The sequence below is a fragment of the Periplaneta americana genome, chromosome 1, assembly GCF_040183065.1.
Source record: "Periplaneta americana isolate PAMFEO1 chromosome 1, P.americana_PAMFEO1_priV1, whole genome shotgun sequence".
Lineage (NCBI taxonomy): Eukaryota > Metazoa > Arthropoda > Insecta > Blattodea > Blattidae > Periplaneta > Periplaneta americana.
In genome coordinates, this window is record NC_091117.1 from 79,872,452 (window position 1) to 79,887,827 (window position 15,376).

At 36.6% G+C, this 15,376-nt stretch overlaps 1 protein-coding gene across 2 annotated transcripts in view; it reads left to right on the plus strand.

Annotated features, from left to right (window-relative positions):
- The window catches only part of LOC138697306 (cytochrome b5-related protein-like), a 121,116-nt gene extending 105,972 nt beyond the window's left edge, over positions 1-15,144 (plus strand). For both annotated transcript variants that reach the window (XM_069822772.1, XM_069822773.1), the window contains exon 7: positions 14,577-15,144. In XM_069822772.1, the coding sequence (XP_069678873.1) occupies positions 14,577-14,889 (313 nt within the window). In that variant the 3' untranslated portion in view covers positions 14,890-15,144. The remainder of the gene's footprint in view (positions 1-14,576) is intronic.
- Positions 15,145-15,376: the final 232 nt, after the last annotated feature.

Sequence of the window (15,376 nt, forward strand, 5' to 3'; positions counted from 1 at the left end):
AGAGCCTGAGCGTTTACAGCGGAAAGGAAAGAGACAGACGAAAGAGGTACTGTCTTCGCGCTACGAGTTGGCGGGTGGAGTGGATAGGCGGGACGGGGGAACTTCACGCTACACTCTGACCTGAAAACGTCAGTCCACTTACCTGGCTACAGGGGAACGAAGTCAGACATAAAAGATTCTTCATCTTCATCTTCGGTGTTGCTGTCGTTATGGCTGTCATCATCACTCTCATCACTGCTGTCATCGTCACTGGTGTCCGCGTCGCCAACATTAATGATGAACTTGTCTATAACGTCCTCCATTATTGCGTCTTTCTCCCAGTAGTAGTTTTCAATAGCACTCACATGTTTACAGTATCCAGTCCAGTCTTCTTTAGTTACAGATCTGAGTCCTTCTTGCACAAGTTCTTGCAGTCTTTTCAGTGACATATCACCCGTTGTGTTATGTGACCTTACATAGTTCTTAACACTACTCCAAGCTAATTCAATAGCGCTTAGGTCACACATATACAGTGGTAACCTGACGACAGTGTGACCATGATTTGCAAATATCGTATCTATTTGGTACACTTTTTGCTTAGGACGAATTTGTTCAATTAACGAAAAAAGAGTGAACTTCCTCATATTTTCTTCACATGGCACTCCATGCCTTCGCAGGTAGTCCAACATCTCTTTTTTTACCGCTGATTTGGTTGGTACCTTATCTAATTGTTTTCCATGATAGGGCGCATTGTCCATGGCGATTACAGATGGAGTAGACAGATTGGGAATAACTTTTTCAATCACTCACTTTTCGAAATTGTTAGAGTTCATCTGTCCATGATAGTCGCCTGTTGCTGTCCCCGCCTTGTATACTAATTCGCATCCTTCAACAAAGCCATTAATCCCACCCAGATGGACAACAATGAGTCTGTTAGACGCATTAACGGTAGTCAAAACTCCCGTAACGTCTTTATGCTGCCAGCACTTGCGGAACGTTAAATTGGTGTCTACCCATGTCTCGTCCAGGTACAAAATTGGTTTACCCTCTTTCCTAAGCTTTCTAATTGTCTGTAGGTGTCTACACCTCCAATTTACAATGTTTTCCCTTTCAGTTAAAAATTTTCGTCTCGATGCACACTTCTTCCATCTGAAACCCATTTCCTTTAGTATTCGTCGTAATGTTGTCGCCTTCCATTTGAAATCAATTCTGTCTTTTAACACAGGCAAAAGTTTCTTGCGGCTTGGTACTACTTTCTTGTTCAGATAAAAATCCTCAATTATGTCCTTTATCACTCTCCGGTCAAAGTCATCTACATTTGCGTTCCGATAGTCTGGACGTTTCCGTTTTTTTTCCAGGTGTCGACAAAACACTTTCTTCTTCTTTGCAGTCTTTCATTTCTTTCCTTATACGCTGTATCGTTCTTATAGATACATTACAATACTTTTTTGCCCTTTCTGCAGATTTCGTAACAGGAATGCTAAGACATTGTTGTTCTTTTTTTTCATCACAGCATTTTATCACATTTGCAATAATATTTCTTTCTCCGCTATGGATTGTCAGTCCTTGTTTCCTCTTTGTCGACATATTTACAATTATTTGCAATTAATAAACCGCTATGTAAGCCTAAACTACCACTATACAATAATAAAAACTCCACTAACTGTATTATAATCAACTATATTAACACCAGAAAAAAACCTATTATTAAAGACTTGCGATATATTGAAACTATTCTTGTTGAAACAAATAAAACACAACCAAACGCCACTATTATTTCAGAGACCCGCAGACACTCTCAAATATACGTGCAGTAGATGTTTGTGAAACAGGAATATTGCAGTGAACAGCGCGGTGCGCATGCGCGACTGTTTCCCCTCCGCCCCATCTAAGTACTTCAGCCGCCTTCTCCTGGCGTGACAACAGATATGCCGCTTGGTCGAGCCAGCACTGATTCAATGGATAAAGGAAAGAGAACTTATTAAAACTGTATCTATGTTAATTTTTGGATTTGTCTGAGAACTATAAGAGCATTATAAGAATGTAAGTTTTAATTTTAATGCTCATTTTTCACAAGTTTGCTTTTTTATTCAAAAGGAATAATTTCTTAACTTTTTTTGCAGAAAAGTGAAATTTTAAGGTATGTTTATTTAGTAGCCTTACAGGTACTGAAACAATGTTTTCGTAAATCTAATATATCGTAAATACGTATTACTGACGATAGGGTATTGAACGTTTTGGAAATATAAGCATGGAAAATGTTTGTAATGAAATGAATTAACAAAGCAACTACTATTACATCATAAACAAAAGATACTGTATTAGCCATTTGTGTTGTAACGAAGTCAGCTCTATAACGTCAGCAAATTTCGACAAAATAATGTAATATTATGATGATAGGAAGTAGCGCACCGGAATCAACTTAAAGTTTTGTTATGTAATATTAGTTATAATTAAAACATTTACAGTACCTAGGTAACTTTGCTTTGTACTATAATATTGTTTTAATTAGTTTCTTGATTACTTTTACAGGGCTAAAGATATCACCAATATCAATTCCAACTTACTATGTCATACTCAATCTCTTTCTTTCGGATATCACTTTCTTTATAATGTCTAAATGACGTGTTTCATTCACTTAGTCCAGTATAGTTGTACTATTATGGAATATGTGAATATTCCTTCTTAACTCTTTATTATGTTATTAACGTTTACAACACAACTGCATTGTTAATAAATTGGTGTTAGTACTTTTGTTTTACAGACACTATAAATAATATCAAACAGAGAGAAGCCATATAAAAATAACAACATAAAATTTCACGTTCCGTTTGAAGTTTGTACACCACTGTTTTCTTAATTCAACAGGTTGCTTATTCATATACATAATTCTTTCTCCTTCCATACCTAGCGCTTGATGCCCGCGCAAAACATCAAGGTCAGAAAAATGCGCTTGCTTTGACATCACTGGCGTAGACCATGAAATATTACTTGAAAAGATGCAATATTATTGAATTCAAGGTATTAAACTACATCTTTTTAGATCTTATTTAAGCAACAGGAAGCAATGTGTTAAGAGGGAGATTAATAGCTCGGATCTAATGAAAAATATTAATTTGTTTAGTACTGCCTGTGCAGATGATACCACTTTTGTAAACAGTCAAAGCACTTTAAACGAACTTAAAAGCAATACAAAATTTTCATTTGAGAAAGCAAAAAAATGGTTCTCCACTAATGAATTTTGTTAAATGAAAGTAAGACTGAATCTATTATTTTCATTTTGAAAATCTCAATGCAGCTACACAAATCGGTTAAGCTGCTTGGAATTTTTGTGAATAGTAAACTTACTTGGGAATTTTGAATTCAATTTTTATAAGTTCCAATAAGTCAAGTAGGGTATCAACAAATAAAAATAGATAACATTCAGTCATGTGACTTACTTTTTAATATAAAATACTATAATAGTTACTTTACATTATACTATTAACATAGTATTGTGAAAGTATTCGCCATATCATGGCATCTTCAGATATAAATATTCGATATCTTATGAAACCATTGAATACATATTATTAAAGTGTGTGAAAAGATGCAAAAGAATAATATAATTAAAAAGTTAAAAACATAAAAAAATAAAACAACAAATTAATTATACATCTGATATCACTAAATATTATATAATTATGCATATTTAACTAGAAAAATGTGTAACTATATGCGTGAATAAATGCTGTAATACTCATAATTTTGTTTCAAACCGATATGGCAAAAGAATGTAGTAAAATATGAAGTTATTATAGGGTAATGATACTTTAATATGTATTCCATGTTTTAATAAGATATCGAATATTTATATCTGAAGATGCCATGATTTGGCGAAAACGTTCACAATAAAATGTTAATAATATAATGTAAAGTAACTATTATTGTATTTTACATTGAAAAATAAGTCATATGACTGAATATGATCTATTTTTATTTGTTGTTACTTGGGAATGTCACATTGACTATGTGTGCACCAAGTTATCTAGATTGTTGTACCTTTCAAGGAATTTGAAAACATATATGCCACGACCCTATGCTAAAGCAGCATATTTTGCTTTTTCCAAAGCATTATTATGTACATATAGTTTATTGCTTTGGGGAAATGATGCTCACATTGGCAAACTGTTTGTTACTCAAAAGAAAGCCATCAGATTACTAACAAATTCTAAGTTGACTGTCCATGTAGGCCTTTATTTATTAAAGAAGAAATTATATCGTAACTAGTCTTTATACAGGGTGTCCGGGACAAAATTTACCAATAAGAAAGTTTAATAACTCACCAAATAATTGATGGATGAAAATGCTGTTTGCGGGAATTGGCAAAGGGACTTCCAAAGTTTCGAATGACCACTAACAAACTTCTATGTGTGCACCTCTTGTAACACGACAGATGTCCAGGCGATATTCAAGGTCTTGCCATGTGTTTCGTAACATCTTTGGAGTGACAGTTGCACAAGCAGCGACAATTCTCCGACGCAGATCCTCCAAATCTGCCACTACAGTCTTGTACACAATGTCTTTTATGTATCCACAAAAAAAAAGAAGTCCAGTGGGGTTAGGTCTGGGAATCTGGGAGGCCATGCTATAGGTCCACCTCGACCAATCCATCACTGAGGAAAGCATTCATTCAAGTGATCTGTAACATGTAATGCATAATGAGGCGGAGCTCCGTCTTGTTGGAAAACATATTCCTGTGGAATTTGAGGAATGGCGTAATTTTGCAGCATATCAAGATACACATTTCCATTCATAGTGTTTTCCACAAAAAATAACGGTCCAATCACAATTTCATGTGTAAGTCCGCACCAAACATTAATCTTAGGGCTGTCTCTTTCCAATTCCCTCACTACATGCGGATTTTCTGATCCCCAGATGCGACAATTGTGCCTGTTGACGATCCCACAGACGTGGAAGGTGGATTCATCACTAAACACGACCTTCTGCAGATATCCATTTTCAATATCAATTTTCAACAGCATGTCACTAGCGAAATCATATCGTGCAGGCAAGTCGTTTGGTTTCAACTTTTGAACCAATTGAATCTTGTATGCATGCAGACGTAGCCTCTTATGCAGAACATCGTGGATAGTTGACTTTGGAATTGCAAGTTCCCTGCTGGCACGGCGAACAGACTTACACGGGCTCCGTTGGAAAGCTTGCTGAATTCTGTCGACTTGCGCTTCTGTCACTTTCTACCCGCGTGGTGTTTTCTCTACAAGAGAACCGGTCTCAAGAAGCTTTCTATGCCGAGTTGTTATTGTGTGCCTATCTGGTGGTTGCTTCTCAGGCCACTGTTGTCTAAATCTTCTCTCTACTATCTTCGGATACTTGAATTCGGCAAGCCAATAGCAGCATTGAACTTTTTGTTGCACTGTAAACGCTATTTTAATCACAGCTATGTCAACAACAATGACCAAATATTGTCAACATCACACATAAAACTTAAAATGTCCCTCTTTCATTGGCCGCAAATTTCATTTTCCTATCTCCATTATTACGCGAGTTATTAAACTTTCTTATTGGTAAATTTTGTCCCGGACACAGTGTATTATGGAGCTATTAATATATGCAAAAAGCAATTTACATTTAATGGAACATAAGAATGAAATCCATGACTATAACACTAGGAATAACGAAAAATTGTACATACCCAAATGTAGACTTTCTATAAGAGCTAACAACCATCATATTATGGCTTTTAAATTATATAATCATCTTCCAGTTCATGTAACAAGTTTGAATAGGCAGGATGTTAAGAAAATATGTATATATATATATATATATATATATATATATATATATATATATTTATATAAGTGGTTGATAGATGAAGGATTTTATAATATTGATGAGTATTTAGAGACTCCTTTTACATGTTTTTAGTTTTAATTTAGAGATAAGGGACTATATCATTGCAATTTATTTGCTAACAGACCTTAAATAAATATCAATATGAACATCAATATATCCTAGATATTGAATCTAGCTGAATTTTGAAGTTGTCAAAAATTCACGATCGTCTTCGTTTTCTTTAGCATTTCTGTATTAGATTTTCTGGTAACCCAGGGCGTACGAAGCTTCAAGGTTTCTCTTGATTATCATAAGAGTTCACTCTTCGACACAATACAGCAATGTAAGCAATGTATAACAACCCCACCATCCGTTGCGCGATTCTCAAATTGAGGCTATCATTGCATTTCATTACTTTTATTTGTGTTGGCAATATCTATTATGAATTTTTTTCAACATTCGGGTCAAATTCTGTTAATTGATAGCTAGCATTACAAGCTGGATACTCCCCCAACTTGTTTGCCATTCAATTATAATGTGACATCATTATTTATTCTGTCCAGACCTTTTTTTCACTTGCCTAGCTCCGGTTAGAGTAGGCTTTCCTTCTCCATCAGAACTTGATTTGAGAGCCCACTGGGACAAGAGACTGGAAATCTGAAAAGTGGCTGGTTAATATCTTTCAGGTCTATATTTCTAAATTATAAATTTTAATGTCATTTGCCTGCTCGCTCTCAGTTTTTTTTTAATTGGGACATTCATAATCTTGGATATTGTATTTTGTCATGATTAATTGCATCTTTGTCCGTTTAATATTGTCATTTGTACTGTAATTTTTATTGCATTTGTTGTATTTATAATTTTCTATAATTTAAATTTATTTACATTTTCTCTTGCATACATTGAGTTATTGTACAGAGTGATTCAAAGGGAATGGTAAATATTTTAGGGGATGGTAGTATGGAATATTCTGAGAAAAAAGTTTCAACAAACATGTCTCCCATTTTCAATGAGTGTGGAGATACAGGTATTTCAGTGTTACGCATAACAAACCCTACAAATGATATGAAGGAACGACAAATGGTAGTGTTTATAATGACTGTAGAGAAACAGCTGTTTGTAGTTTCATTGCCTACAAGAATGGGAATGTTCTTACAGCATGATGGAACTGTTGTACATTTTAGCCATCGAGTGACACATCATCTAAATCCCACATTCTCCAAACGATGAATCCATGTGCATTGGCCACCAACGTCCCCAGATCTTACTCCTGTCGATTTTTGTATTTGAGGTTGGACGAAAGGCTAAGTATACAAAAACAAAGTAAATAGATGGGTCGAATTGGTCTTTCGCTTTATAAGTAGTAATGTTCTTATAAAAGAACAAAAAGACGGCTTCAAAAGAACAACATTTACCGTTGACAACAGAGAGAACAGTGCATTGAAATGTTAAAATGTATTGATATCTGTAAATAAGCAATATAATCATTGTCATTTTTTCTTTTCTTCTTACTTCTTGTGACGCTTGTGATGGATAGCATTCATGCAACTGGCCTGTATCTCCACTCACATTGTTAAAAATTACACACAAGTTTTATATGAACTCTTTTACTCAGAATAGTCCATACTAGCCATACTACCACTCTCTAAAATATTTACTATTTCTTCTGAATCACCATATGAAGAGTGAAAAAGATAAAGGAGCTAAGCGCCAAAATCAGAAAAATTGAGATTTTCATATCTAAAGAAGCTATACACCCGCACCAATGCAGTGCTAAATGAGCTATGCTTTCATCCTTTCCTATTTTTTTCGGCGGACGTCACAAAATGGCACTGGTTATATGAGCAGATCCATTGGAATTCTTAAAAGAGCTATGTGCATTGTAGCTAAAAATCTTGACTGTAGCTATTATACAGCGATTCTATAAACATCTGCACGTGGCTGGGTTGATTTTAGTGTTGTATTGCATTGAAAAATGATGAATGATAATAATTTAAGTGATTTTTTTATCTTCAAGAGATATTGTTTAAGCATTACAACTTTGAAAAGGAAGCAACATCTGAATACAATCGGTGGGAAAGAAAACTTTACCGGCAAGGGGAAACAAATACAATCTAAGGAGCAACCACTCTTTGATTACAACTATACATTTTAGAATCTTATGAACCCTCGTCTAAAAGACATACATGTGATTTTTTTTTAATTTTGGCCGATTTTAAGTGTGAGCTGGACATGACTATGAATTGGTTTTCACTTCATTTAAGGTGCAGACTGGATTGTGAATAATGGGTACCAAAAGCTCTAAGAAGGTATTAGTAAGTATGGAGTGAAAAGTGGCCCTATTTTCTGTATTTTCATAATAAGATTCTTTATATTACATTATAAGGAATATTAAGAACATTCGTCACGGCATAGCTCAGTTGGTTGAGGCGCTGGCCTGCCGATCCGGAGTTACGCTTGGGCCAGGGTTCGATTCCGGCTTGGGCTCATTATTTGGTTGAGTTTTTCCGAGGTTTTCCCCAACCTTAAGTCGAATGTCACATGATCTATGGCGAATTCTCGGCCACATCTTACCAAATACCATCTCACTATCACCAATTCCTTCGGTACTAAATAACCTAGTAGTTGATACAGCTTCGTTAAATAACCAATTTTAAGAATTAAGGACAGTCAGAATTTTCTTGACACTCTTTAACTTTATCACCTATTCAAAACCTAGCTGAAAGAACATAGCTCTTTTAGACATGAAATAACAGTTCAGACTTAGCTCTTTTCCAAATGACCTACACAATATATTTTTTCTTAAAATACCTTTTGAGGAAAGCTTGTATAAGCAACATATATCACAGTAGCCTAGTCTGAAGTTGATTTAATATTTGTTTCAACAATTTTAACAAAAAAAATTACAAACTTTATACAGTTTTTATTGAATATCTCGGAAACATGTTTTTGGTGCTTAGCTCCTTTAGCTTTTCCACTCTTCATATATTAATTACGTCGTCTTTCTTACCGGAAGTCACAGATACGGTACGTACTTAGCTCTTCGTTGTGTACAAAACTCTTGCTCTCTCTGGATACAGTCGTGTTATACGTTTCATACGAAATATGACATTCTATCAGATTCGACTCGACGCAGATGGACATAATTCCCCTCCGGCTGTGGGCTTCCGTAAAACAACTGCTTAGTTCTCTAGAGTCGATGAAATTTGTGTAAGCGAGATGGAACAGAAATTTCCATTTATAATAAATTCGAGAGCGAGCATAGTGGATATCGATGGAAAAAATTTTCGGCACTTAACATTATCTCCTTGCCGTCTTGCTGTATTACTTGACAGAGCGTTTGCTTACGACGGCCGATGACTCGAGTTCAAATCTCGGTGATGGTCAAGATGTATTTGTGGTGGGTAAAGCCAAAGTTGTGAGGTTGTTTCCTCGACTTTCTCCCTTTTTTCCCTCGTTATTCCACCAACACTCTCTACAGTTCCTTTTTCATTACCCCCTTTTCGAAAAATATAGCATCTCCTATATTTGCATGACGTCAGAGCCTCAGTCCGCCGCAGTAGACTTTTCTCATTGTTAGCCCACACATTGGTAGATGATAGAGATAGTGAGTTCTAGACCAGTTATGGTTCTGTTTAAAGAGATTTCGATGTCTCCAGTTTGTTTTTTTGTATGACGACTCATAAATAGCCTATATAGGTCTATGAGGAAAGGCAGAACATCACCAGAGGTATGGTATACAAATTAGAAGGATAGGGAGCAATGCGTAATGTGGCGAATGTTGGGGCTGGCTTAGCAGCCCAGCACAGTCAGCACGCTACCCATTCCATCACGGATGCCCAAAAAGTTCTTTAGGTTGCAGTGCATATAGATGTCCCATGTACTTCCCGATAAGAACCTTTATACCTCTACACCACCTCCTCCCGCATTGAGTCAACATTACGGGAAAACAGAGCGTGACTGTCCAATAATAGCATACTAACGGAATGGTTTGGTTCAGTGTCAGGCAGAGAATTTTTCTATTGGAAACTTATTTTAAGAATGAAAACTCTGGAAAACATGTTAAAAGATGCACTCGTAAGTTTCGTCACAAATATCTGAAATATCCTGTACCAATGTGCATATTACTCATTTAAAGGTGACGTAATAAGAAGTATGTGTTAGGTGAAAAGAAATGAAAGAATAAGTGTAGTCACAGAGGAAAAATTAGTCGATATTCAGGTAGGAATGCGGTCAAGACTTCGAAAATCACTTAAGTTATCGGAAGAAGATGGCGTCTCTTCAGCGTCTGTATTCAAGCGGAAGGTGATTATTTTCAGCGTTATATAAAATTTCGGTAAATATAAAAATTCTCATTATATGTATATTATTAGAGTAATATACATATAGGCTAAAACTGATCACCAGAGAGTGAAACTTGTTGCCCGATGGGAAACTATCTATATGTGGTAAACAAATGACGATCGCAAAGCATATTTTATAGTACCGTAAAGAATATGCAGTTTGAAATGTTGGTAAACACAGAAACAAATGGTAGGGAGATGATAAAAACAGAAGAAAGTATATAAAGCTTAGAAGAAATAAAGTACTCTAATGCAATAAAATAGATATTGACTTACTAAAATTCTATTTCACTAATGCTACCTTCGCCAAAACGTTTCAACGGAGCCGCCATTTTCAGTCGACTCTCCATGCGGGAAACATATGACGATCGCAAAGCATGTTTTATAGTACCGTAAGAATTTGCAATTTGAAATTATGGCAAACAAAGAAACAAATGCTAGGAAAGTGATAAAACAAACAAATGCTAGGGAAGTGATAAAAATAAACAAATGCTAGCAAAGTGATAAAATTGTAGGATAAACAGCCGTGATTGGTTGAAACACGTCCTTTCGTACCGTTTTATTGCGCAAAAGCAATATGACGTAGTAAAAGTGTAATAGTCACATTAATATTATTTTTCACTTTATAATTATGTAATTTTTTTTATTTTTATGTTCAGCGTTACTTATGTTTAAGTTTCTAAGTGAAAAATAAATGAATGTTAATAAGGCGTCTTTCTTTATTTTGTAAATCATCTCGCGACCCACCTCAGCTGTTTACACGATCGCCCTAGGGGTCGCGACCCCCACTTTGGGAACCACTGCACTAGCATTACATAGTGCTTTCTGGTTATGCTCGGGATGACGTTGCTCGTCAACAATGTGATGTTGTAACATGTGTTCAGGCTTCTGTCTAACGATAGTCGATTTAACTACTTATCCTGCAATCACAATCTAAACACCAGGTCACAAGAGAGCCAAATCCTAGCAATTCCTCCCCATAGAACATCCTACTATTCATCCTCTTTCACTGTCTCCGTCCCTCGTGAATGGAATTCTCTACCTCAGAAGATTAGGGGCTGCCAGACAATAACTACTTTCAAGACAAAGCTAAACAATTTCTTACTGACGCAGACAAATTGAAGTTGTAATTATAATCATAATCGAGTTTAATGATTTAATTATATTTAGGTATGATTATTATTAATGTTATTATTAGTGCATAATTATTTCATTGGAGTGTTGGGAAGGTAAAAGAATTGTTATGTATTATATTGTATTGTATTGTATTAATTATGTTTTGCTCCTTAGCAATATAGTAATTTTGTATTTTTGTATCGCACTGGTTGAGTGGAAGAGAAGGCCGTATGGCCTTAACTCTGCCAGTTAAAGTAAACCATTATAGTCCTGACAATGAATTGTATTTTATTAGAAGACCGGTTATTAATAATACAAACACACGCAGCCGCACTGTCATTCTTACAAATTTGCAGACTCTATACACCTAGGGAACTTTTTTTTTTCAAGAAAAATTCCTTGATAGCTGAGCCCGAGAATGGAACCCGGGACCTTGAGAACTGGAAGCCGGCATGTTCATCACAAGGCTGAGGAGGCAGTTGAATTTTCTTAATTCGTTTTATTCAATTCACAGCAGTCTGTATGCTTTGTACCTCTGATTTGAAACAGATTTTGAGTAGATTTCTGATCCTCTGTAGGCCATCATGCCTGCAGCTATATTGTCATCCCTCTCATTCCGTACCGCTAGTCTAATGTATAACGCCTAGATTACGGAGATACGGTGTGGGACTTCATGTAATTAAATTGTAATAATACTGATATGAATAGCGAAATATTGTCATGCATAGCCATAGGAACATTAAATCCAGACGTTTGAGATGGGCAGGGCATATAGCACGTATGGGCGAATCCAGAAATGCATATAGAGTGTTAGTTGGGAGACCGGAGGGAAAAAGACCTTTAGGGAGGCCGAGACGTAGATGGGAGGATAATATTAAAATTGATTTGAGGGAGGTTGGGTATGATGATAGAGACTGGATTAATCTTGCACAGGATAGGGACCGCTGGCGGGCTTATGTGAGGGCGGCAATGAACCTTCGGGTTCCTTAAAAGCCATTTGTAAGTAAGTAAGTATAGCCATCTTTGTGGATATGCAGTTGTCTATGCAGTGAATTTAGACGGAAGTAATGCTTGAATGTATTTCTGTGTGTGTGAAGTAGTAGCGCTATGTTAAAACACATGTGAGTTGCTAGATTCCGATACATATTTCCGAATCCGCCTTCCCTCCTAACATTTTCTCGATTTGTTTAATTTCTGTTTTCCCGAATTGTAAATTTCCAAATGGCGCAGAAAAATAATACAGTAGGTATGTCATCACATATTTTTATTGCAATGCATTACTAGTATGGAAGAAGTGAATTTGAATATATCCTCATCTTATAAAATGAAGTATCTTACCTTATTACAATTCCAGTAAATTTTGTTTTCTGCCACATTCCTCTTCCTCAAATACACGTAACAATCCAACAGCAGATTCTTTCCTCCACTTCCTGCGATTATAACGGTAGCTTCATCTGTCAAGTTTCTGATAACTTTTATTAATAATTAATTATCTGTCAAGTTATTGATAACTTATACTGCTAATTTTGAAAAATAATATTTCTTGTGTGTCTCCTGGCAACAAGCGGTCATTGTCAACAAATCTGTCTGTTGCGTATATTCGGGAAAGTAGATAGCAACTCAAATTTGGGAACGCCGATTTGCTATGGAATAGCGGAATGGATATCGAATGGGAATGATGTTGATGCCTAAGGTACGTACAAGACGAGTTGGTTACCGAGGGGAACCGTACTCGTCCCATATCACCCCTTCCTTTTGAGTGCAGAGCGTCTTTCTGAAGACCAATACCGATCATCTGGGCACTTTGACAAATTATTATTGTTTTTTAAAGACAGTTTTGAAAAACAGAGTAAGTTTAGCTACACTGACCGGCAGATACAAACAAACTACGTTTTGATCACCTTGACTTTCTACAAAGTGACCAGCTAGGCTACGAGCGACGAACCGGCTAGCAACTCACGGAGGGGACTGGTCTAGAGACGATAGGGGTTGCCTTCTCGAAACTTGGATATACAGCGAATCTTAATTAAGTCAGCCGGCAATCGGAGAATGCTATGGAATGACGAAATGGAGAGAGGTTGACGAAATGATGTAGATGCCTAATATGAAGAAACGGGAGAACCTCGAGTAAAACTCAACTGTAACCTTGTCCGCCACAAGTGTCACTGGATTTTTCATTAGATTTTTCAATGACCGGGACTCGAACCCTGTCACATAGGCTGAAGGTCTGACCACTTAGCCACCGCAGGGGACTAAAGTTAATAGTTATTTTAAAATACAATGTACGAATATTTATTTAGGCGACTTTCTTACAGTGATCTTGTTTTTATATTACCTACTTACAAATGGCTTTTAAGGAATCCGTAGGTTCATTGCCGCCCTCACATAAGCCCGCCATCGGTCCCTATCCTGTGCAAGATTAATCCACTCTATCATCATATCCCACCTCCCTCAAATCCATTTTAATATTCTCCCATCTACGTCTCGGCCTCCCCAAAGGTCTTTTTCTCTCCGGTCTCCCAACTAACACTCTATATGCATTTCTGGATCCGCCCATACGTGCTACATGCCGTGCCCATCTCAAACGTCTGGATTTAATGATCCTAATTATGTCAGTGAAGAATACAATGCGTGCAGTTCTGCGTTGTGTAACTTTCTCCATTCTCCTGTAACTTCATCCGTCTTAGCCCAAATATTTTCCTAAGAACCTTATTGTCAAACACCCTTAATCTCTGTTTCTCTCTCGAAGTGACAGTCCAAGTTTCACAACCATACAGAGCAACTTGTAATATAACTGTTTTATAAATTCTAACTTTCAGATTTTTTGACAGCAAACTAGATGACGAAAGCTCCTCAACGGAATAATAACACGCATTTCCCATATTTATTCTGTGTTTAATTTCCTCCCGCATATCATTTATGTTTGTTACTGTTGCTCCAAGATATTTTAATTTTTCCACCTCTTCGAAGGATAAATCTCCAATTTTTATGTTTCCATTTGGTACAATATTCTGGCCACGAGACATAATCATATACTTTGTCTTTTCGGGATTTACTTCCAAACATATCGCTTTACTTGCTTCAAGTAAAATTCCAGTGTTTTCCCTCATCGTTTGTGGATTTTCTCCCAACATATTCACGTCATCCGCATAGACAATAAGCTGATGTAACCCGTTCTTGTTTTTATATTAGGGGAACTTATTTATCTAATTGCCGAGACAGATAAAAGTATTCAGCATTTGTATTTTTTCAGTAATGTTATAGGAATTCTTGAACTACTAGATCGACGCGTATTTGTTTCAGAGCGGACCGGGACTGGGGGCTTGCCCAGTTGGACACTGTGAGGGAGCGTCCGGCCGTCAACAGCTCGTTGTTCGCTGCGCTCACCAACTTCGGCTATCACGGCCTGCACCACCTGTTCCCCGCAGTGGATCACAGTCGTCTGCCCCTCATATACCCGGCACTGCAGAAAACGTGCGAGGAGTTCGGAGTCAGTTTTGCTGAGTACTCACTGCTGGAGATGTATAAAGGGCAGTTTCAGCAAATTGCCAGGAACAAGCCCAACCCCATTCCACCTGGACAAGTAATCGTGGAGAAAATTACACATCACACTTGACTGCACTGGAATCACCAGCTCAGCCAGAACTTCGTGTGAGTTGCAGTAAGGACGAAATGAAATGATGAAATCTTATTAGAGAAAACGGTCGTTGAGTCTTGTACTGGTGAAATATAAGATACATAATGCTGTATTTCATAAATGTATGCAGTCAGCTTTTTTACCCGTAAGTACATTTTCAGTTTGGTGTCGTAAACTTGAGGAAGTGTAGTGAAGATTTTCTTGCATTACAATACACATTTTCTGATGTGGTCATTGAGTTTTTATTATTATTATTATTATTATTATTATTATTATTATTATTATTATTATTATTATTATTATTCATAGTTTTGCACCCAAGGGCACATCTTTCACTGCAAACCCACCATTCTCCAATCTTCCTTATTTTCTACGTTCTCCTTAGTCTCCGCAGATGATACATAATTATATCTTAATGTTGTCTATCATCTGATATCTTCTGCTCCGAACTCTTCTAGCGTTCACC